At 40.4% G+C, this 23,349-nt stretch overlaps 2 protein-coding genes across 2 annotated transcripts; both read right to left on the reverse strand.

Moving 5' to 3' along the window:
* Positions 1–276: 276 nt before the first annotated feature.
* LOC116791438 (histamine H3 receptor-like) lies at positions 277–22,717 on the reverse strand. The gene is made up of 4 exons (XM_032697392.1): positions 19,408–22,717; positions 5,696–5,997; positions 2,768–2,934; positions 277–1,101 (listed from the first exon to the last, which is right to left on the reverse strand). Exons 2-4 carry the CDS (start codon positions 5,940–5,942, stop codon positions 316–318), a joined length of 1,200 nt encoding a protein of 399 aa, XP_032553283.1. The 5' UTR covers positions 5,943–5,997; positions 19,408–22,717; the 3' UTR covers positions 277–315.
* On the reverse strand, positions 10,126–19,415 carry LOC116791432 (histamine H3 receptor-like). The gene is made up of 3 exons (XM_032697379.1): positions 19,106–19,415; positions 16,909–17,075; positions 10,126–13,646 (listed from the first exon to the last, which is right to left on the reverse strand). The coding sequence occupies exons 1-3, from the start codon at positions 19,350–19,352 to the stop codon at positions 12,855–12,857; spliced, it is 1,206 nt and encodes a 401-aa protein (XP_032553270.1). The 5' UTR covers positions 19,353–19,415; the 3' UTR covers positions 10,126–12,854.
* Positions 22,718–23,349: the final 632 nt, after the last annotated feature.

Consider the following 23,349-nt stretch of genomic DNA (forward strand, 5'->3'; position numbering starts at 1 on the left):
ACCAAACGTAAACACAAATATAAGTTGTAGTGCAACTGAAGATAGTTATCTTCAGCAACCAGAATTAAGATAGCATGGATAGACTACAAGGCAAAGTCAAACAGAGGTAATAGCCTTGAAGTGGCCATTTGAAATAGCTGGGAAAAGGCCATAAAACTTGGCCATGCGTTTTTTTTCTGAAGGAGGACATTTCACATTTCACAGAAGGCTTATTTAGACTTTCCAACTAGACTAGTCTCTTGGAAAAGCCTAAATCTAATTTCAAACTGTGGCAATTTACATTCCTCATCCAGCTCTTCTTTTTCTTTTTTCCTTCTAAAAGGATCCTGATCTCAATGTGGCAAACTTTTTGGGACTTAATATTTTCAGAAAAGCCATTCGAAATTTAACATGACATAGAGGGTAGAGAAATGGATTCAGAGAGGAATTGATCCATAAAAGCCAAAAAGTTGCTTCATACAGGGCATTATGGACACAAGTTCCCTGGCAGGCCCCGCGAACAATCATCAGTAAAGAGTATGGGGCCCAGCAAATGGCAAACACACAGACAATTATGGCAAGTGACTTCGCGATTTTCTTGTCCTGCTGCAGTTTTGACCTAGTCTTTGAACAGAGGGAAACAGAAAATTCATTTTCTGGAATAACAGAATTCCCTCTTGATGGAGATGAGCAGTCGGTTACCAAAGACTCTTTCTTTGGTCTCATGGAAGAAGAAACACTGTCCTCTACTTCCGAGGAAGGAGAAGATGCCCCTGACCTTGGCAAAGGGCAAAATCTCCAGGACAGGCTGCTGCTCCTTGGAGGCTCACAGTCCTGCACACTGCCTTGCCGCTGGCGCCTCTGGATGCTGTGGAAGATGTGCATATTGAAGTAGATCACCAGGAGCAGTGGCACGAAGAACTCCAGGGTGGATGCACACAGGAGGAAGTACCAGTTGTCGTAGAACTCGGCGTAGCACTGATCTGCCGCTACTGTGCTGTGTCCAACCACGTGCTCCCAAAAGAGGATTGCTGGACAATAGAGGAGAAAGGCTAAGACCCATATGGCCACCATCTTGATGGTAGGGTTGGAGGTTATTCCCTGCTGAGCTCTGTAAGATACCTGCAAGGGAAAAAGAAAGAAAAAGGTCAGATTTTTGAGATACATTTTGGAACCAAGGGAAGTAGCAGAAGAAGTCATCAGAGTGCTTGGTAATTTAGAGCTGTGGCTCTGCTGATCAGCTGAAGCTCACCCAAGCATTTTTAATTCATTGATGTTCACATAGCATAGGGTTGTCTCTCTACAGGTTAGTGTAGCTGTACAAGGATCATGGTCCAGGGTATGAAACATGGTCATCCATCAGTACCTAGTAATTTGGTATGCCTTGTTTGAGACACCTGTGATCTGAAGTTCCAGAGTAATTAGCACCTTCTAGTTGTTCAGAGCATAACTCCCATTCACTGGCAATTGCAGTGCTTTTTGCAGTATTTTGCAAACAAATAATGCTGTATGCATCACAGAAGTCAACAGAAAATGTGGCATATAGATTTAACATCCACCTTTAAGAAAATTGCTTATTGGACACTTCATGAGAATGAAGGAATAAATTCCAGCTCTGCAATGCAGCCCTTATCTGATGAAACTACAAAATCACCCCTTTTCTTCCTTCTCCGACCACTCCAGGGCCAGTACCTATTTTCCACTATATGCTGTAGACAGAGAGGTATATTGCAGTTCACATCCTGTTCCACCCCTTTCCCAGGATGACAGAGTAAACAATTCTGGGAGCTTAGATATCCAAATGAAAACACAAGTTCGAGTTAATGTCATATTCATGCAGGTGCTCTGAATTTTGCATTTTGTAAATCCTGAGTCTTTGGCTTTCCAGTGTAACATTTCTTACATACTAGATGTTTTGGTGTTTGATTTCCCAGACTTTTTCCTTAAAATAAAATAAAATAATAAAACTTAATATAAAGGCAATTATAATAAGTGGAATTAATTACAATTGACAAAAATAAGACTGAAATTCTATTGTATGATGTTATGTTGACAGTCTCACACATCACAAAAGAACCTTTAGTTCTCCCTGACATTCCCTGCCACTTGAGCTAACAGCTAGCTGGTGACAAATGCTGGCCTCCATTTTTAACATTACCCGAGACATAAAGCACACACAAAGTGTGTAGGATGCTATGCAGAAAGCAGAGACAGACTGCATCTGAAGTTTGGGATTCTGCTCCAAGAGGACTTTATTACCACATTTCTACAGGCCATCATTGCAGTCTACCGCTTGCCCCATTCTCTACCTGTTTGCTCTTGCTCCCAGTCTTCTCCAGGATCATTTGTGGCCACATTTCAGGTCTAGACATCCTCCCTGATGTCCTTTATTTCACTGCCTTAGCTTCACTGCCTTTTCCTCCCATTCCTGATTTTACATCCAAAACCAAATCCAGTTTACTCTGAATTTCTTCTTTCCTTGCCTCTTTTTTACTAGTCTCGTGCCTTACCCTTTTTACCTCTGAGCCTGCTTTTCCTCAAGCAGTAGCACAACGTGAAGCAGATATTGTGAGAAAAGTCCTGGTTGACTAGCTCTGTGCTAGAGCATGCTCAATGAGGAATATTCATCCAATCTAGGTGCAAATATCTAATAGTCTCCACGTGTCAGTATATTTTTGAGAGCTATTATCTCAATTAAATTTTGGGCTTATACTCACGAACATAGCAAAGGTTGGTGAATATAATCCTCCAACAAAAAAATCAGAGAAGCTGTAAACAGGGTACTTACGGCTCGAGTAACTGACAGGAAACGGTCATAACTGATAAGAACGATGTTAAATACTGAAGCTGTACACAGGAGATAATCCATAACTAGCCAGAGCTTGCAGATGCCTCTTCCCAAGTGCCATTTTCCCATCAGGCTGTACGGGATGTAGAGAGGTATGCAGAACACACCTATGGAAAGCAACCACAAAGACACCATGCAGTTCATATGGACTGCAAACGGTACTCCTGGAAGCAGAGAGACACATTATTATGGAATTTGGGTAAAAGAAATTAACAAATCTATTAGGGTGGATATATGATTTATATACAGAAATTCATAAATTCTCATGAAATCTGGTGGTGACTTTCTGTGTATTAGATCTTAGTGTGATTTATGTATGCTGATTGTTGGAAACAAGCTCAAAGCAAATCAACAAAGAAGGATCTACTGAAGAAGAAAACTGCAATCTAACCAATTTACACTCTCTAAAGGTACATAATTAGTGCTGCAGCATATATGCGCTGTGGCTGCATTCTGACATGTAACCTCATCGCTGTATTTCCTCTAGTCTTTTGTCTTTTAGAGCTTTCCCTCAGGCATATCTACAGCTGTTGCCAATGGCAGTTTTTATTGTAAGATTGGTTAGCATTTGCAAGCAAAGACAATATATTGGACAGTCTGTGTGGTGTTTGGAAACGTCTTCTAGCAGAGATAGAACAGAGACAGCAGAAGAATGAAACTCCCATTTTTAAGGAGTGTTTTAATCTTGTCCTTGTTCTCCACCTGAGAATAACTCCAGAACCACTTTTTTTTCTGTTAAGTTTGGGGTATTTTGTCCAAAAGGCCTTCAACAGAAGTACTTAATTAAGAAAATCATGTTTGTCTTTCATTTTTAAGCCAGTAACTTCTTCATTTTACCTCTAATATTCTTTCAAAAGTGTGGTGCAACATCTGATACTACATTCCTGGAAATGCTGATCTACCAGAGACAAATAGAAAGTTATATGCAGCTTCAAGATTCATTTTAAACTCTCCAGCTTATTCTTTTCTTGATATGTCCATCAAGACCTTAGAAGCTACTGAACATTACCAGGCTATGTGGCCTACTGACTATAAACCTCTGGGCAATGAGCTGACAGACTGCTATCAACAGGGAAATGTGTACAGCTCTTTTGATAATGATGGCTTGTTTAACACATACCCTAGATACAAGCAGCAACACTTCTGTACAAAATACTAATTTTCCATAGTTCCTGATGACAGCTACTGTTCTCATCGACTTCTATGGGATCAATGTTTGCTTTCGTGTCAAAAAGAAATTACTGGTATTGGCTATAGATATAAATATAGAGGCAATAACCAGGTTTTAAGCATTTCTATTTCAAACTATTCTCACTTTTACTAATTAGTGGATGCAAAAGACATGAGCCACATCCCTGGAAAGATTCCAGACTTTTAATAAATTAAAAAACAAAAACAAAACAACAAACAAACAAACAAAAATGACAAAATGAAACAAAAAAAATTAAAATTAAAAAAAAAAAAAAACACAAAAAAACCACCAAAATAAAAAAAAATTAAAACAAAACAAAACAAACAAAAAACAGCTTCAGAAAATAAAGTATTTCCTGACCAATACCAGACATAAAATCTTAGATTTACATTGTCTATATAGGCTAGTGTAATACTGATACCAATCATTTCCTCTTGGCTGATTTAAGACTACGTGAGGCACCAGCCACAAAGCAAAACTGATGCAGAAGGAAGATGTTTGCATCTCTTGACTACACTATGAGATATGAGGAAAACCAGACTTTTGCAGAAGACCTGAGCTATGAAATAGCAGCTCCAGCTGCCTGGGCAGGAAAACAAAGGCTTCAGCAGATGCATCATTTGTTTTCTGCACCATAGGGCGAGTCCCAGAATAAGGCACCACCGGTTATAAATGGCAGAAATAAAGGAAAACCTTAAAGGCTAGACTAATACACTTCACTACAGAGCACTGACAAAGGAACAGCATTTAGGGAAGACTGTATTGCCAGATGTGCAGTGGGTCAGTGAGGGCTATTTCCTTTTTCATGATTCAGTGAATACTGGTCTCTGTGACTGTCCTGAAGACAAAGTACTTGTATGCAGAAATACCTCTTTGCTAGCCTCAAGTCAAGATGTTTGCTGGCACATCTGCCACAGGACCATGGTTTTGTCAGGCTTTCTCTGCTGCGTGGGCTGTTTCCCTGGCCTGAACCATGGAGGAGTACTGCACAAGACATTCACACCCCCACCTCCTCACTTGGCACCACCAGTCAGGACTGGATCCATGGCACCTCCCATGACCAATTCTTCTGGAGTTCTGCAATGTCACTATGGGAAGAGGGGACCAATAAGGAATACAGATGGGAGATGCCATCACGATATTACTGATATCAAACAACCCATTGGATCAATAGCCTGTGCTAAGTTGAAGCCAGTAAAAAGTCCCGGTGGTAAACTATTTTGTTGTAGTGCAACACATTCAAAAGTCATTAGTATTATGTAGAGAAGTAATTCATTTACCTGGATGTGTCACACATAGCTGTATAAGAAAACAATTACACTGTCAAAAATAAGGATATTCTGAAGTGTGTGATGAACAGTTTTACAGGAGGGGCAAGGGTAAATCACAAACTGTAGCAAAAAAAACATTTTTCCTTCAGTTAGTATTCACATGTAATATTTGGTTCTTTTTCCTGAAGAAACATTAAAATGAAAACATTTCTATGAAAAAGGATGCATTTCTCATTATAACATATTTTGAGGTATAGTTGCCTGCTAAAACACATTCCTTTCCCTTCCCCTACAAACATTTGAAAAATAGTTATCTTAGAAGAAACCACGCAGAAAATAAACCCCATTGCTTCTCCTGAGATTCCCAGGACACAATTAGCACAGGCCTCCACCACTGTCACTTACCCACTGCAAAGTCAGAAACAGCAAGATTGAGAAAGAAATAGTTACTCCGATGCCTGAGGTTTCTGTCCAGGATGAAAGCAAGGATCACCAGGATGTTTCCAAGGATGGTGACCAGACATAGCAACACCATGAGGAAAGCCAGCAGCACCAACACGCCCAGGGAAAACTCAGAGCTCGGTGACTGGGTGGGCAGAGTCTCATTACACACTGCAACCACATGCAGAGTTCCGGCAGTGCTGTTGTGCATGTTGTGTATCCCCGTCAGTTCAGCCTGGGAAGAAAGCTGTATTTGGCAGAGTTATTTAAAAGGTTGAGACAAGTCTATCAACAGGCTGGGCTGAATACTGACACATTCAAAAAAATTCACAATATCAAAATGATGGAACACAAGACTTCAAGACCTGGAGTCTCTAATATTTCTTGATCCAAATGCACCTACTGGTCTGAAAAAAGACACCTGATAAGCAGCAGTAAGTGCACACTTTGAAGTAGATTATCTGTTTCTTTCCTGAATACAGATCCTTATCTACTGAGGTCAAAAAAGCTAGTCTTTTCACAGTCAAGCAGTTTGCATATTAGCATTGTGTAAGCAATTCTGCAGAATTGAATTCTGCAGAAGCTAAAACCAGATCTCATTTTCACTTCCACAGTGGTCAACGGGATTTAAATTATTACAATTCTATTTCTGTTACAGTAAAATGTAGGCACTTTTACACTTGCTGCTACACACCTTATTAAATTTTACAGTTAAGAACAGGGAGATGTTAATGCTGCTGGTTACAGAGCAGTTAAAATGCAGTTATACACAACAGAAGCATCACCAATACCCTTTCAGCTCTTCCTAATCAGAAGCAAACCTAGCCCTGGGCAGGGCAAACCAAGTATCTGGACTTTGCAGGTCTTTAGAAATGTGGCCCACTTCTAAATCTAATCCTCCACTTCCAAGTAATTCCTGGTAAGCTTCCACTCCAAAAACCACCATGGACTTGACCTATAAGAGTCATAGAATCATAGAATCAGCTGGGTTGGAAGGGACCTCCAAGATCATCAAGTTCAACCCTTGATCCACTACCACCATAGTTACTAAACCATGGCACTAAGTGCCACATCCAGTCGCATCTTAAAACCTCCAGGGACAGAGAATCCACCACTTACCTGGGCAGCCCATTCCAATGCCTGATTACCCTTTCTGTAAAGATTTTTTTTGTAATATCCAACCTAAACCTCCCCTGGCACATCTTAAGACCATACCCCCTTGTCTCACTGATAACTGCCTGGGAGAAGAGACCAAACCCACCTGGCTACAACCTCCTTTCAGGGAGTTGTAGAGAGTGAGGAGGTCTCCCCTGAGCCTACCTTCTCCAGACTGAACAATCCCAGTTCCCTCAGCCTCTCCTCATAGGACTTGTGCTCAAGTCCCTTCATCAGCCTTGTTGTTCTTCTCTGGACCTGCTCCAGCACCTCAATATCCTTCCTGAACTGAGGGGCCTGGAACTGGACACAGTACTCCAGATGTGGCCTCACCAGTGCTGAGTACAGGGGGGAGAATCACTTCCCTGGTCCTGTTGGCCACACTATTCCTGATACAGGCCAGGATGCCATTGGCCTTCTTGGCCACCTGGGCACACTGCTGGCTCATGTTCATCTTCCTGTCAATCCAAACTCCCAGGTCCTTCTCTGTCTGACTGCTCTCCAGACACTGTGTGCCCAGCCTGTAGTGCTGCAGGGGGTTTGTTGTGACCAAAGTGCAGGACCCGTCACTTGGCCTTGTTGGACCTCATCCCACTGGAATCAGCTCAACTCTCCAGCCTGTCCAGGTCCCTCTGCAGAGCCCTCCTGCCTTCCAGCTGATCAACACTCCCCCCCAGCTTAGTGTCATCTGCAAATTTGCTGATGGTGGACTCAATCTCCTCACCTAAATCATCAGTAAAGATATTAAACAGGACTGGGCCCAACACTGATCCCTGGGGGACACCACTAGTGACCGGCCACCACCTGAATGCAGCACCATTCACCACCACTCTCTGGGCTCGGCCCTCCAGCCAGTTCCTAACCCAGCACAGAGTGCCCCTGTCCAAGCTGTGGGCTGCCAGCTTTTTCAGGAATATGCTGTGGGAGATGGTGTCAAAGGCTTTGCTGAAGTCCAGCTAGACCACATCCACAGCCTTCCCCTCATCCACCAGGCGGGTCACCTGGTCATAAAAGATCAGGTTGGTCAGACAGGACCTGCCCTTCCTAAATCTGTGCTGGCTGGGTCTGATCCCTTGTCCATCCTATAGGTGCTGTGTAATTGCACTTAGGATGATCTGCTCCATAACCTTGCCAGGCACTGAGGTCAGGCTGATGGGCCTGTAGTTTCCTGGGTCCTCCTTCCAGCCCCTTTTGTGGATGGGCGTGACATTCACCAACTTCCAATCATCTGGGACCTCCCCAGTGAGCCAGGACTGTTGGTAGATGATGGAGAGCGACTTGGTGAGCTCTTCTGCCAACTCCCTCATCACCCTTGGGTGGATCCCATCTGGTCCCATAGACTTGTGGGGATCCAAGTGGCTCAGCAGGTCGCAAAGTGTTTCCTCCTGGATTACAGGAGGGCTGTTCAGATTCTTATCTCTTTCTACAAGCTCCAAAAGCCAGCTGTCCTCAGGACAACCTGTCTTACTGTTGAAAACTGAGGTAAAGAAGGTGTTAAATACCTCAGCCTTTTCCTCATCTTTGATAACTATATTCCTGCCCATGTGCAATAAAGAATGGAGGTTTTCCTTGCTCCTTCTTTTGCTATTGATGTATCTGTAGAAGGACTTTTTGTTATCCTTCACAGAAGTGGTGAGATTAAGTTCAAGTTGTGCCTTCATCTCTCTAATTTTCTTTCTACATGACCTAACTATATTCCTAAACTCTTCCTGAGTAGCCAGCCCTTTTTTCCATAATCAGTAGGCTCTCTTTTTTTACCCTAATTTCCTTCAAAATCTCCCTGTTCAGCCAGGTTGGTCATCTTCCCCGCCGGCTCACCTTTTGGCACACTGGGACAGCCTGCTCCTGTGCTTTCAAGACTTCCTTATTAAAGCATGTCCATCCCTCCTGGACCCCTTTGTTTTCCAGGGCTGTTTCCCAAGATACTCTCTGAACTAGTCTTCTGAATAGACCGAAATCTGCCCTGTGGAAGTTCAGCATAGAGGTTTTATTGATGGCCCTCCTTGCATCCCTGAGTGTTGAAAACTGTATTATAATTCCATGGTCACTGTGCCCCAGATGGCCTCCAACCATCACATCTCCCACCAGCCCCTCTCTGTTTGTGAACAGCAGGTCTAGCGGGGCCCCATCCATGGTAGGCTCATTTACCAGCTGGAGCAGGAAATTATCTTCTATACACTCTAGGAATCTCCTAGACTGTCTCTTCTCCACTGTCTGAAGTTCCCAGCAGACATCCAACTGGTTAAGGTCACCCATGAGAACAAGGGCTGGCGATTTTGAGACATCTGCCAGCTGCTTGTAGAATAATTCATCACCCTCAGCATCCTGGTTGGGTGGTCTGTAACAGACTCCCACCAGGATGTCAGCCTTGTTGGCATTCCCCCTGATTTTGATCCACAGGCACTCAACCGTATTGTTACTGACTTCAAGTTCTACAGAGTCAAGAGACTCTAATGTATAGAGCCACCTCTCCACCTCTCCTACCTTGTCTGCCCCTTCTGAAGAGCTTGTAGCCACCCATGGTAGTACTCCAGTCATGCAAGTCATCCCACCACATTTCCATGATGGCAACTATATCATAGCTTTCCTGCTTCACAATTGCTTCCAGCTCCTCTTGTTTGTTACCCATGCTGCGTGCATTGGTGTACATGCACTTCAGCTGGGCTCCTGATTTCACTCTTAACTCGGGATTTCCACCCTTATACTCCTCTCTGGACCCAATGGGCTACACTCAAGGCTGACAAGAGAACCAGATACCACCCTTGCAAGGCCACTTTCTATCCCCTTTGAATGGTCATGGAGATGAAGGGAGATTCACAACAACTGAAGAAAGACAAATGTTGCAACCATCTTCAAATGCTGCCACAAGGACAAAAGGTCAGATTCTCTTTATTCCCTAGGAAAATAATGGAGCGAGTCCTCTTGGAAGGTGTTTCTGAGAACCTGGGAGTTGAAAAGATGACTGAAAACAGTCAGCATGGACTCACCAAGTGTAAATCATGCCTGAGCAACTTGGTGGTCTTCTTTGACGAAATTACTAGATTAGTGGACAAGGGGAGAGTAGTCGTTTGCTTTTTAAATTAGAGAATAAATCAAATGTTGAAGTTTTAATCATAGTCCTTCATGGGGCTGAGGGAGAAATCTATGTGGTCCTTCCTTTGGAACATAAAGGACATAGACATTAGGAGAATCCTTCAGATTCAATACCTGGTTCAAGAAAAAACCAACCAACTAAAAGATAACACAATTTCTTCCAACATGTATGTTTTATTTGTTGGATGTTTTTTAAAACCTGAGAGGGTTAACTTAGAAAAACAGTGGTGTATTTTGAGTTGAACCTCACAAAGTCATATACCGACTGTAACTATGTATTTACAAGGCCTATTGGACATCTGCAAAGACAGAAGAAAATTCAAGGATGTGAAATGGGTGACTGGATAGAGACTTGGCTCAGAAAACCCTTTGGCAAACAAAGCCCGTTTGAGTCAGGTTATAAGAACAGATGCTGAGTAAATATCATAACTCTGGAAAATGTCCAATAGGGAGAAGACTCACAATGCCACCTTGACTAAGACAGCTTTAATGATGTGAGCAAAACAAACAAGTGCTTGACCTACTCTGTGAGCACTAAGCAAAATTTTCAACAATTAGAAAAATAGAACAAATTCTTCTAGTATACAGGAATGGTGGGACAAAACAGTTTGAACACTGTGTGTAATACAGAAACTAAAGAACAGTGATCTCCAGTAGCTTCCCTACTTTATGTTGTTTCAAATTTGCTGCACATTGTTCTCCCTGGCAAACTCCCTGACAAACTAGTTTCCCAGCACTGCACAATGTGGATTCAATTTACCTAGTCAATAATTTTGTAGGTAATTTTTCCAGAACAAGCAACACATTCTTTAATCACAAAATGCAAACAGAATATTTATATTAAAAGCATAGGGGTAGAAAACCAGGCAACTCAAATACTTTCCCATTTGGGGCCTACCTTCAGTTTATCTGTTTAACAGATGCTTAGAGCACCAGCTATTCTATAAATGTTTTAACTCTGTGTGTGTGTTTGGATTTTTTAAGCCTCACAGAAAAGATTCTGTGATTCTGTGAAAAACTGCACAAAACGTATGCCAGCACCTTAGCTCATGACAGTAAAAACAGCTGGGCTGAATCAATGACCTCCTCCTGAAGCTGTATCTCTGTTAGAAATCAGGCTCACAATCCAGAACACTATCCATGTGAAGCAAGAAAGCATAAAGAGGAAGAATGTTGAAAGATAATCATCCACCAGTGTGAAAACTATCAAGAGAAGTCTTCAGTTCCAGACCTCTGAATAGAATGACATTTCAGCTCTTCAAAGCCATCAACTTTTGTGCTATGATTAAGCTGCTTATATGCATTTGAATTGTGCTTGCAAAGGAGTACTGTGCTGTTGCAATACTTCTACAGCCATTTTCAAATTAATTTAAAAACTATTTAAATGGATTACTGCTCTTCATTGTTCTGTGCATCAGATTTCTCTTCCCATATTTTATACATTTATATCTATGCATATACACACACAAAGAGGAAGAAAATTACATAAAAGGAGAGAAAAAAATTTAACTAGTGACTCTCACTTACCCATCCATGAAAGCCTTCTAGGTGAGTTGCAACACTCAACACAAGGTAAGAAGGTTTGGCACATGGAATGGGTTGTAATCAAGCTCCATTGCCTTCTCCAACACATCTACCCACTCCTTTCAGCACTGCACATTCAACTGCTTTATTTGTTAACAGCTGCTTAAGACACCTCTGTGTCAGCTTTCAGACCTCTGTAAATCCCATTCTCAAGCATTGAATACAGACCCCGCTCACTGATAAAAAAAATCCAGTTTGATACTTGTTCTGTGGCAGAGAAAATCCATTTAATGTCACAGTAATAGGGCACAAAGACTGATCTAGTATAAAAATCACTCTGTCGGATCAAATTTGTTCCAGACATTTTGATGGAATACCTTTGCACTTGCAAAGCTTCACACTGGAGAGGCTATTGTCTATTCTCGCACAGACAGCCAAAATGATAAATCCAGCATGAACTTAGCATTGCTTGCTCTGCTAATTCAACAGGAATGCGATCATGTGCCCAAGCCTGGCCTATCTTTCAGGCCATCAAATACTGCACAGATCTGGCACTAAATATCATTTAAGCATGACCAAAGAGAGTGTCAGGACAAAAGACAGTATGGGTGAAAAGACTAACAACCATTTATGTCTGCGACAATTTTGATAACCAATCTCAAAATTCCATTTCCACGGAAAATTTCATTCTCTGAAAATCATTCAGAATGACTAACTTACATGTACTGTGTCCTGCAACACCAGGCATGAACTATTTTAAATTTAGAAAAGGACAGATACGGTAGATTAGGCAGTCCACTCTCTTGCACATTGCTCACTGTGGGAATTCTAATAACTACAGGGCACTATCTTGTATTCATAACAGCTTATAAAATGAAATTATACTGCTTCTGTATTTATATACTTGCAAAAATGTAGCAGAACTGTTTCTTCTCTGAGAGCTTTAGGCTCACAAATAGGACATAAATTTTACTTCAACACATACAAAAGCTGATATTTCCCTCCAGTGAACTTCTACAGAGATATCTGTAAAGAGTTCTTTCACAGTGCCAGCACTATACATTAAACAAAGCGGAAAAAAAAGTGGAAAAAAAAAATTACCTCACACTCACAAACCAAGAGGACATCTGGAAAATTTTTTACTCTTTTCAGTGCACCAGATGGTGATTAATCTGGTGCCATTCTAGCAAAACCAAAAACAAGATTCTAAAAATTAGCAATATCAGGGCAAATATATAATTCTGCTGCAGTAAACAAATGGGTTTTTTCTCTGTTTATGCTGAAGATACATATAAAAAAATACCACTAAATAACAGAGGAACCTTATTGTTAACACATTTATTTTAACTCTCTAAAGAGAAGGTGTGTTACCTGATCTCAATGTTGCAAACTTTTTGGGACACAATATTTTTATGAAAGCCATTCGAAACTTCATATGACAGAGAGGGTAGAGAAATGGGTTCAAAGAGGAATTGATCCATAAAAGCCAAAAGGCTGCTTCATACAAGGAGTTATGGATGCACTTTCCTTGGCAGGCCCCACGAACAATCATTAATAAAGAGTATGGGGCCCAGCAAACGGCAAACACACAGACAATTATGGCAAGTGACTTTGCGATTTTTTTGTCCCGCTGCAGTTTTGACCCAGTCCTTGAATGGAAAGAAACAGAAAAGTTCCTTTTGAGAGCTGTAGGACTGGTTTCTGTTCTAGATGGACAGTTAGCCATCACTGCTGGTCTCCACGACCTCGTTAGCGATGAAACACTGTCCTCTGCTTCCGAGGAAGAAGATGCCCCTGACCTTGGCAAAGGGCAAAATCTCCAGGACAGGCTGCTGCTCCTTGGAGGCTCACAGTCCTGCACACTGCCTTGCCGCTGGCGCCTCTGGATGCTGTGGAAGATGTGCATATTGAAGTAGATCACCAGGAGCAGTGGCACAAAAAACTCCAGGGTGGATGCACACAGAAGGAAGTACCAGTTGTTGTAGAACTCGGCGTAGCACTGATCTGCCGCTACTGCGCTGTGTCCGGCCACGTGCTCCCAAAAGAGGATTGCTGGACAATAGAGGAGAAAGGCTAAGACCCATATGGCCACCATCTTGATGGCAGGGTTGGAGGTTATTCCCTGCTGGGCTCTGTAAGATATCTATGAGGGAAAAGGACATCACATATTCAGACGACATTTTGGAAAAACTGTCTCCAAGAAACCATAAGCAAGTCAAATATAATATTTGTTCTGTAATTTCCCCAGACACCTAGAACATCTTCATTATGTACAGTCCTGAAAAAACTCTTAGTCTTGTTCTTCATGCACTGTAGCTCTGTGACTTATTTTAACACTTGGGATTGGAGAGGAGCAGAAATTATGATGGCTAAAGTACAATTTGACTTCAAGGTGTGAAAGGACATAGCTTGTTGCCACTGCTCAGTAAAGGAATTAGTACGGAATCAGTTTATGATTCATTAGCCCAGGCTCAGCAGAGACCAAAAGCAGCTGTGGGAATTCCTTCCTGCACAGCAAAAGTAGAAGCTTCCCATATTAGATAGGTTGCCATGTGAGACTGCAAACACTAGATAACATCATTTTTAATACTGTTTCCTCCTGCCATAGCAGAAAAATCTATCCCACACATATGCTTTATTTAAATATTCTATTTTAACATTTGCTTTACCTATTAAAAGCTCATTGCATTACTGAAAATTTTGAGGTTTTCATGTTTACCTAGACAGCATATCAAGAATTAAAATCATGACATTCAAAGTTAGGAAATAGAGGAGTTAAAACCACCCTGTAGTAGCCCAGCCAGTATGTGCAATACATACTTCCAGGTCTCAGTCCCCTGCATCTTTCAGAGCACAAGAAGATTAGTTAATGAAAAGCTGGGCAATTTTATTTCCTCCATTCTGTTCAACATTTGACATCTCAGGCTTTCCTCAAAACTATTATCTTCCTCATCAGCTTCCTATGCCATTCATTAGTGTAGTACTTGCATGCTACACAAATATTAATGTACAGTATCTTCACAGCCTCATATGACACAAAGGGTATTGTCCCTTGATATGGTTTGAAGCTGGCTTCTTGCCAAGTCTCCAAACCTTACAACAAGAAGTCCGTCACCCCCCCCAAACCTCAGGGAGAAGAGGGAGAAGAAAACAACTAAGAAAACCCGAAACGAGAGAGAAACAGCAGCTGAGAGACAGAGTTTTGGGGGTAAGAACTGAACCAGAACCCCCACAAAGACTCCTTGGAAACCCCTCACGTCCTAGAAGGGAGGGATGAAGTGCAACATGCACTGCAGAGAAGAGCTAAGAAGCTCAGTCGTCCTGAGAGCTCAGCCAGGATGAAATGTGTGGGAGGTGGACCTTGGGCCCCCCCTTGCTGCAGCTATAGAGAAGCTAGCAGCTTGGAATCAGAGCCAGAAGTTCTACAAGGGGCTTGAAATCCCCTGAAGATACCAGACTGTCACGGAGACTCCTGTGCTTCGTTGATATGACCGTGGTGGAGCGACCTTTGTCTGGGGTGACCGGAGCCCACGGAAGACCCCTCGCTTGGAAGACAAGTGGCCGAGGGGCTTGGATATCTCCTTGTGTGTGCTGGCAGAGATCCAGCAACAGCTGCTGCATGAGAGAGAGATAGACTACTACTCTGAAGAAGCTGCTGCCCTGAGAGTTGGAAGGGATCTTTCCTTCTTCCCTCCTGGACTTTTATTTGGAGAGGAGATTTGATCCATTATAAATACTTATGTCATGGTAGAGATAATTAATATTGTATATCATGTATTGTAGTATTTATTCATGTGTACGGTCATTGTAATATAACCCTTCCCCCCACTTTGAGTCTGGTGTGATTGTCTGGAAAAACACATCTTAAACTGAGTTGAGATGTGGGAGGGGGGGCTTAGACTAAGGAATTAGATTTTGGGGATCTCAAACCATGACATCCCTATTTCACCAGCAAGTAACAGAGCAGTAGTGTGGTGTTATACACATTATTTTAGATATTTTATTCTACTGTAGCCTGAAGATTCAGTCTCCTCTACATCTCAAAGCAGCATATTGGCTCAGTGAGCAGCTCCAGTTCTGCAGTAATGAATTTGCAAGACCCAAGCATCTCAATTCAGAGGCAGAAAATAGGAAGCTCAGCACAACTTCACAAACTGTTAAGTCTAAAATGACTGGCACCTGGCCATGAGCCAGGTTTGCAGCATAGTCAGAAGTGGATCCCAAGTCTATGAAGAAGCATAGTATCTTTTCTTTGGATAACAGTCCTATGTTACACATTCCTGGACTCACTCCATTCTAATTACCTAAAAGAGAAAACCAGAACGTGATCATGTAAACAAAGACCATCACTAGCTGCATAAGAACATGGATCTCAGTTGGGTTGCAGAGGCCCTTTTAATTTACATTTTTCACATTTTGAGCTCTGCAACTTCATTAATATCTTAAATATAGGTATTTTCATACTTTACTGTTCAACTTTAAAACAAAAAAAAAGAAAGATGGAGAAGGACTTTGTACAAGGGCAAGTAGTGACAGAACAAGAAGGAACTGAAAGAGGGTAGGTTTATGTTAGATATTAGGAAGAAATTCCTTGCTGTCAGGGTGGTGAGGCACTGGAACAGGTTGCCCAAAGAAATTGTGGATGCCCCATCCCTGGAAGTGTCCAAGGCTAGGCCAGATAGGGCTTTGAGCAACCTGGTCTAGTGGGAGGTACACCTGCCCAGGGCAGGAGCATTGGAATAGATTATCTTTAAGGTCCCCTCCAATCCAAACCATTCTAAGATTCTATGACCAAACACCAAATAGAGCTTAGAAATGGTGAATGATAATATTTATTACTGAATACCTTGGGTATCTTCTGTAGCAGAAGAATGACAACACTCAAGAAACACCTCTTACCTCTCCACATATTGTGATTCATTCTTCTTTCTGCTTCAAGGGCTTAGTTTCCACTCAACTGCTTGTTGGCAGCGCATGCCAATCATCCCCTGCGGTAATTCAGATCTTCACCTGATCTTCACCCAGTCCATCCCACATCTCCCTCCATACCTCTTCTTATAAAGCCCAAGCATATCCTTGACTCAATCCAGTTTTCATCACACCTCTTCTAACAGCCAAAGCCCAAGTTTTCCACATGTCTGCTGTCCCTTTCCTACCTTGGCCTTCCCACCTTCTCTGCAGTGTTATTAAATAAACTCTAATGCAAATGGCAGGAGGGTAACATCGAAATTACAGACCAGGCAATGGTCTCTAAGTGCCAATGCAACACTGAAGAATCATCATTTTTCAGAAAAAAATGCTACAATAATGAAGGACTATTTAGCTTCTAGTGTTAATAGTGAATACTCTGAGTTTTATAGAAATTCCAATATATATAAAGCTAAAATTAGAAATGTTATTCTTACAGCTTTTGTAACTGACAGGAAACGGTCGTAGCTGATAAGGACGATGCTAAACACTGAAGCTGTGCACACGAGATAGTCCATAACAAGCCAGACCTTGCACAGGCCTTGTCCCAAGTGCCACGTCCCTGTCAGGGCATAAGGGATGTACAAAGGCATACAGAACACACCTGTGAAAATAAAACAAGCACACATGTCAGTCAGCACTGTAGGGAGTGCTTGTCAAAGCATAGAAACATTTCTGTGGTATCTGATAAAAGTACAATCAATACCGACTGGAATTGCCACATGGAAGGCTTTGTATTATCATGCAACCAATGAAAACTTTACTACAAACTAGGCACTAGTAACATTCTTACAATTCATACCTCTCTGAAAGGTGTATTGTGTTTATTGTGTATCATTATTACTTCTGTTAATATCACCTGCTAAAGGAAGGAGCAGCTGACTTTTTTACCTGCTGAAGTAAACACTATTCTGTATTAATTGCTGAAATTAAAACAAACAAAAACACCTTTTCCCCCAATATAATTCACTAACTGCTTTCTACAATAAATTATCCAACTGCCATGCTTCTATCCTCTTAGAAGCATATGGTGTCCAAAAGTGTTCCAGAAGTAACTTTTTATAGAAATCTGAGTTTCAGATTAATTTTTAAAACTATACAATCAGAAGGCAGACAAAAACTGCACAGTTAATTAAACACACCCAGCCTAACATTTCATTTGATCATAATTCTTGATCATAACCACTTTTCAGTGGTGAGGTGATAGGGTATTATCTATGGGAACACATCAAGACATGGGAACATACATGAGTGACCCACCCGTACCCATGGCTATCTAAATTTAGGCTGTTAAATACAAATGTTGTGAAAGTGACAATATTACCTTATTTTAATGAATTTCGAGGTGATCACCCTCCACAGAGTCACAACGCAGCCTTGGGAGGCTGAAGAGCTAGTGGTGGAGTTTGCTCATAATATGAGAAACAAAAACTTATGGAAATTAGGTAATGCCAAGTAAGCTCTACTTCCTTCTTTGACAGAGTACATTATTTACTTCACACTTCCCAGCTAGATGCTAGTATTTGTACACTGTGGTGCTAGATTGTGAACCAGATGACAGAACACCACTTTATCCACTGAGAGTTTGGGGTTTTTTTCTGCTGACTGTGGTGGTTTTTTCCTGTATAATGCAACTGGACAGCAGGCAACAAGAGCTCTGTGGCACAAGGCAGATGTAAGCTGGAAGAAGAAATCAAGCATATGGGGGAAGCATATGAGATCTGGACATCACAAGGACAGGACTATTAGAATCTGTGCCCCTAACAGAACTTCTGATACTAGCAATAAATTTTAAGTAGAGTTTTTTCTTTTCTTTCAGCATTCTTTTTAAATGTGTGGCTAAAAAATAGTAGAATAAAAACAGTTTAAAAATATTTTTTGTGATATGACAAGTCAGAATATGGATTTCATGAATTACCAAAACCATTCAAAACCATCCTTCTACACACCCAATAATCTAATAAGACTTTTAGCAAAGACACTCAACACTTCACAGAATATTGTAATACATCAATCTTCAACTACACATCATGTTTTAATTGTACTTTTTCTCAGTACATGTTCAAAATTAAATGTGTCCCTATTTACAAATATATACGTGTAAAATCAAACTTCTTAGAGACTGTTATTTTTATTTACCAATACAAACACATTCCTAAGGTATTGCTCTAGACAGAGCATGTATAGAAAAATGTTTAAAAATACTATTCAACACAATTTAATCACAGACTTCAGGTGATTATCTGTATTGTGTGACATCAGACTGAAATAGAAGATATCGACCAGTTATGGAATATCTGCCAGGCAATACATGCTGTAATTGGACTATCTAAACTTCCACCAAAACTCTTCATACACAACTTCCATTATTTGTTATTCCGTAAAATTCACACACAGTAGTATTTTATCCTGAAGTAACATTAAACATTACCTGTTTACCTGACAAAGCATCCATTTTTTTCTGAAAAATCATAGGCTAAAATACACCATGCAACTTCCACCAATTCTTTCCCTTCCCCTACAAACATTTGGGAAATAATTCTCTCAGAAGAAACCACAGAGAAAATAAAACCCACTGCTTCTCCTAAGATTCCCAGGACACAATTAGCACAGGCCTCCACCACTGTCACTTACCCACTGCAAAGTCAGAAACAGCAAGATTGAGAAAGAAATAGTTACTCCGATGCCTGAGGTTTCTGTCCAGGATGAAAGCAAGGATCACCAGGATGTTTCCAAGGATGGTGACCAGACATAGCAACACCATGAGGAAAGCCAGCAGCACCAACACGCCCAGGGAAAACTCAGAGCTCGGTGACTGGGTGGGCAGAGTCTCATTACACACTGCAGCCACATGCAGAGTTCTGGCAGTGCTGTTGTGCATGTTGTGTATCCCCGTCAGTTCAGCCTGGGAAGAAAGTTGTATCTGGCAGAGTTATCCAAAAAGTTGGGATTCACAAGGAGTTAAAACAAGATGGGTCAAAAATCCAATAAACATCAAAACCAAAATTGTCTCAGGACAGGAAAAAAGTAAAAGCTTTTGATGCTAGATAAATCTAATTTTCTTAAGATATTTTAAACCATATAATTCTGGAAGAGTAACTGTTTCAGAAAGATGGGTTTTCTTCAAGCTCGTATTTTAAAATGCAAGTTCTTCTTTAAGCAACCTGATTCTTATCTGTGGAGGTCAGGATGGCTGATTTGAAGTTCTCTCTTGCTTTCCTCCCTCCCTCCCTTCCTCCCTCCCCCCAAGAAGTGTTTTGCTTGCTAGCATTATGGACAATTTTTTCTGAATTTTTTTCTCAATCCTGTGTACATATCTAATGAGAATTTAAGCTATTTTCTAATTTCATCCTTGCTTATCTGGTGTCATTGCAATTCAGCAAGTCTGTGGTTCGTCTCTGTTGTATCTTTTTGTTGACCAAAGACATGCTTGACTTCATTGTTGTTCTTCTTTTTGTGGACTCTAGGGCTGAAAACTGATATGATGTAAATAACCATATACAGAATTACTTACCAGTTAACCAGTAATGGTCCAACCCTCAGAGATCACCTGCAAAACTTCCACTGAATCACTTTCAAAACTCTGAGCATCAACCCCAGCAACACAATATCAGCTGCTGCTGCACCAGAACCCAGGAACTAAATATCAATGCCCTGAATATGAATGAGAGCTTGCAAATTAACAGGATGAGGCTTTTTTTCCCCACACTGGTGGGAAAAATCATGTGTCTTCCACAAATGCTTATAGTTTGTATGAGTAATGAAGCTACTTGCAGAGAGCTGTGAGTATTCCACAGTTGTAAAAATTCAATCACTTTTATTACGGGTTCTAAAAACACTTTGGTGCCTAATTTTAGACACTTAAATTTGAAAAATGCTGGCTGTCATGTCTTTGCTTCTGTTGTGGGAACAAATTCATTAGCATTTGCCAAGTGCTTTTACTAAATGTTTGGACGGCTGTAGTACAAAAAATGCAGAACTTTATTATCCATACAAATATCTTCCCAGCATGCAAGTCCATTATTTCTTTAAGCTTTATTTCATTTCCAGGTAATGCAGAAAACACACCATGGCGTGACTACTAAGTAATACCACTAGCCTTTCTTCTGCTAGCCATACTGAAGCCTCAAGAGTAAACTCAGCAGCTTCACTGTTTTTCATGAGAACCAACTGACCTTGCCAAATGGCTTAAATCTTGAGGTGCTTTCTAAGCGTATATAGCTACCTAATTCTTTTCCATCTCCATCCCTCAACATTTCTTCTTGGAGTTAACTTAGATTTAACTTGGTTTCTTGAAATCTTAAATATCCAGTTCTTCCACACCATGCTTGGAAAGCCTCTGTGTAGCAAGTAATCTACAAATATGCTTAACAGTGGATCCATTAAATGAGCTTTTGGAAGAATTATTGTGTGGCTATAACTATGATTAAATCAGTATAGAACACAGCTCTACACAGAAAAGTATCTAAAGTAGCTAATTAACAGCTGATTTTCATTTTATATTCAAACAGACGTGTTAGGCAATAAATGCATACCACGGGTGAACACACGAAAAGGATCCACAGTAAATGTTCTTTTTCTCTTTTCTTCTTTCCCCCACATTAAAAAAGAACACATATAAAACAGTAGAAGCACCACTCTGAATTACCTGCAATATCAAGAAATTACAAACAGTCCAGAATTGCTATGCTGCACTAAGACAATTATCTTCACTTTTAAAAGTTAAGGGTAGTAGATTTTAGAAACCTCACCTTTTCATATTTCAGCATGGAAGATCTCCAGATACATGTAGAACATTTGTAAGAACTGTTAAGTCTCAGAACCACTTGTAAGCTTGTAAGAATAACAGTTCTGCTCCACTGCTCAACTGTCTTGAATTAATTAAGGCTCTTCTACCTACAGTCTCTGTTTGAAAGAGAAACCACCTACCAGTTCTTCAGAAGGTACTTGGCTAACAAAATAGCCCAATCAGAGAGCAGACACAAAGTCTTGGTCTGGTCACTGAGGTTTGAGACACAAAGAAAAACAAATCATTCTGATACTGCCTTGTCGGAGACTGTGGTACTGTAATGGCTAATCTGTTTTCATCCATATTCCCAATTCACTTCCAGAATAGCAAAGCAAAAACAGTAACATAAAGAGATTAGACAACAGAGTGGCCAAAAAGACAAAATAAGAGCCACAATCCACCTTTTCCTGCTAGTGTTTGATATTTCATTGACATATTTTTATGACAGGCAACTGTACTTTAGGTATAAATTAATTCCATACTCCTTTTCTTCTTTTTTTTTGACAATAATGAAATTTGTTACTCTTCCACAAGTAGGAACTATTTCTTAAACAAATTCACAATATTTGATAACAAAACCAGTTAAAACTGCTGCTTTGGTTTAACATTATTTTTAATTTTCGAACAGAATTTATAAAGTTAAGACTTGTTGCCAGCCATTTTTGTAACCAACCCTTGATGGATCTTCCTCTTAGAATGAAGGAAGTTTAAACTTATGAAATGCTTGCAAACAGAAATACAAAGAGAATTGCTACAATCTCAAAACTCTCAGAAAAGCAATAGAAACTTTGCAATACTTAGGTCAATAAAGTACTTGAAGTGAATGTCAAAATTTTTACTTTAAAAGAGTCCATCTATAAGACAAACTATGAACAAGAAATACTTGTATGACCAAAAAAGTACAAGACATACACAGTGTGGATCTCCTTTTGTGAAAGACATTTTTAGTATCACAAGTACAAATGCTAAGGTTGAACTCAAAAGACCTTTGCTATGCAGACAAGTTAGTGTAACTTCGTAAAACTGTTTTAATAAATCAATGCAGGAATCAGCATGTTTGTTTTGGTTTTTAATCATGTATTTTTGTGGCATTTTTTAAGTTACTGGAATTGCTAAGAAGTATCTCTGTTGTTCTATCAAACTCTGAAAGAGTTACTTTGATTAGATGAAGTCTGCTTTGAGAGAAAGGTTTTCTGGGGTACCTGTGCTGGAGAACTATAATGAACAATCCAGTGTAAGAAGCTATCAGCAAAAAGTTACTTACCAAACTGGTGGTCGAGTAAGACAGTCTTACAATTACACCTTTAAACTATGTAAGTGCCACTGGAGAAAAGTCATGAAAAATAGTCATGGACCTGACATATGAGCAAAATACATAAGGTGCACCTAACCTAAGAAAGTACCTCTGACTAAGAGGTCAGAAAGTTTAGGAAATAACTTGAGAAAACAAAAACAAAAACCAAGTGGAAGATATCAAGGGTACATTAAAAAAAAAATTTCATCTCATCTAAATAGAAATATGACAATTAACTGACAAAACATCCTGGCAGGTTTGTTTTGTTTTGCTATTTTAAAAAGGCATTAAAGCCTGAAAGCCATTAATAAAAGACTAGAAAATTCAAGTCTTTGTGATCATATCAATAACACTTGCTTTTTTTTCCCCACTCTACACCAACAGAAGTCTTCAAAATGTTTATATCTTCATTACTAGATGTAACAGTCCTATTTCAAAATCCCCATGTACTTTGTTGAAACCACTGGTTCCTTTAATTATGCAGCACTTAATTCTCAGCTTTTCAACAGGCTCTCAAAGTCCCGATTGTCTCAGAACAATCCTCAAAGAAATTTTGAGTAATTTCATCACATTTATTAGTTTATTGTCCATGTTTAGCCTTTCAAATGTCATCAAACAGGGCCTATCTAGCATCTGACTGAGAACTGCACAGGCAGGACCAGGCTCTCCAAGGCCATATAGCACTTGGCCACATGCATTCCTTTTACAGAAGAAAATCTGAAACTCAGAAAGTAACCTGGTGTACAAACGACTCTAGTCTCAGCCTTAATACAAAAAACTAGAGAATTCAATTAC

The sequence above is a fragment of the Chiroxiphia lanceolata genome, chromosome 1 (genome assembly GCF_009829145.1).
Source record: "Chiroxiphia lanceolata isolate bChiLan1 chromosome 1, bChiLan1.pri, whole genome shotgun sequence".
NCBI classification, from domain to species: domain Eukaryota; kingdom Metazoa; phylum Chordata; class Aves; order Passeriformes; family Pipridae; genus Chiroxiphia; species Chiroxiphia lanceolata.

What these genes read in the sequence shown, in the direction of transcription:
- LOC116791438 (XM_032697392.1), bottom strand. Translation starts at nt 5,942, where the DNA reads ATGCACAACAGCACTGCCGGAACTCTGCATGTGGTTGCAGTGTGTAAT. An exon ending in TGTTTCTGACTTTGCAGTGG is followed by an intron (nt 2,935 to 5,695) that starts GTAAGTGACAGT and finishes TGCTTTCCATAG; the next exon opens with GTGTGTTCTGCATACCTCTC. An exon ending in TCCTGTCAGTTACTCGAGCC is followed by an intron (nt 1,102 to 2,767) that starts GTAAGTACCCTG and finishes TTTCCCTTGCAG; the next exon opens with GTATCTTACAGAGCTCAGCA.
- LOC116791432 (XM_032697379.1), bottom strand. Translation starts at nt 19,352, where the DNA reads ATGCACAACAGCACTGCCAGAACTCTGCATGTGGCTGCAGTGTGTAAT. An exon ending in TGTTTCTGACTTTGCAGTGG is followed by an intron (nt 17,076 to 19,105) that starts GTAAGTGACAGT and finishes TTATTTTCACAG; the next exon opens with GTGTGTTCTGTATGCCTTTG. An exon ending in TCCTGTCAGTTACAAAAGCT is followed by an intron (nt 13,647 to 16,908) that starts GTAAGAATAACA and finishes TTTCCCTCATAG; the next exon opens with ATATCTTACAGAGCCCAGCA.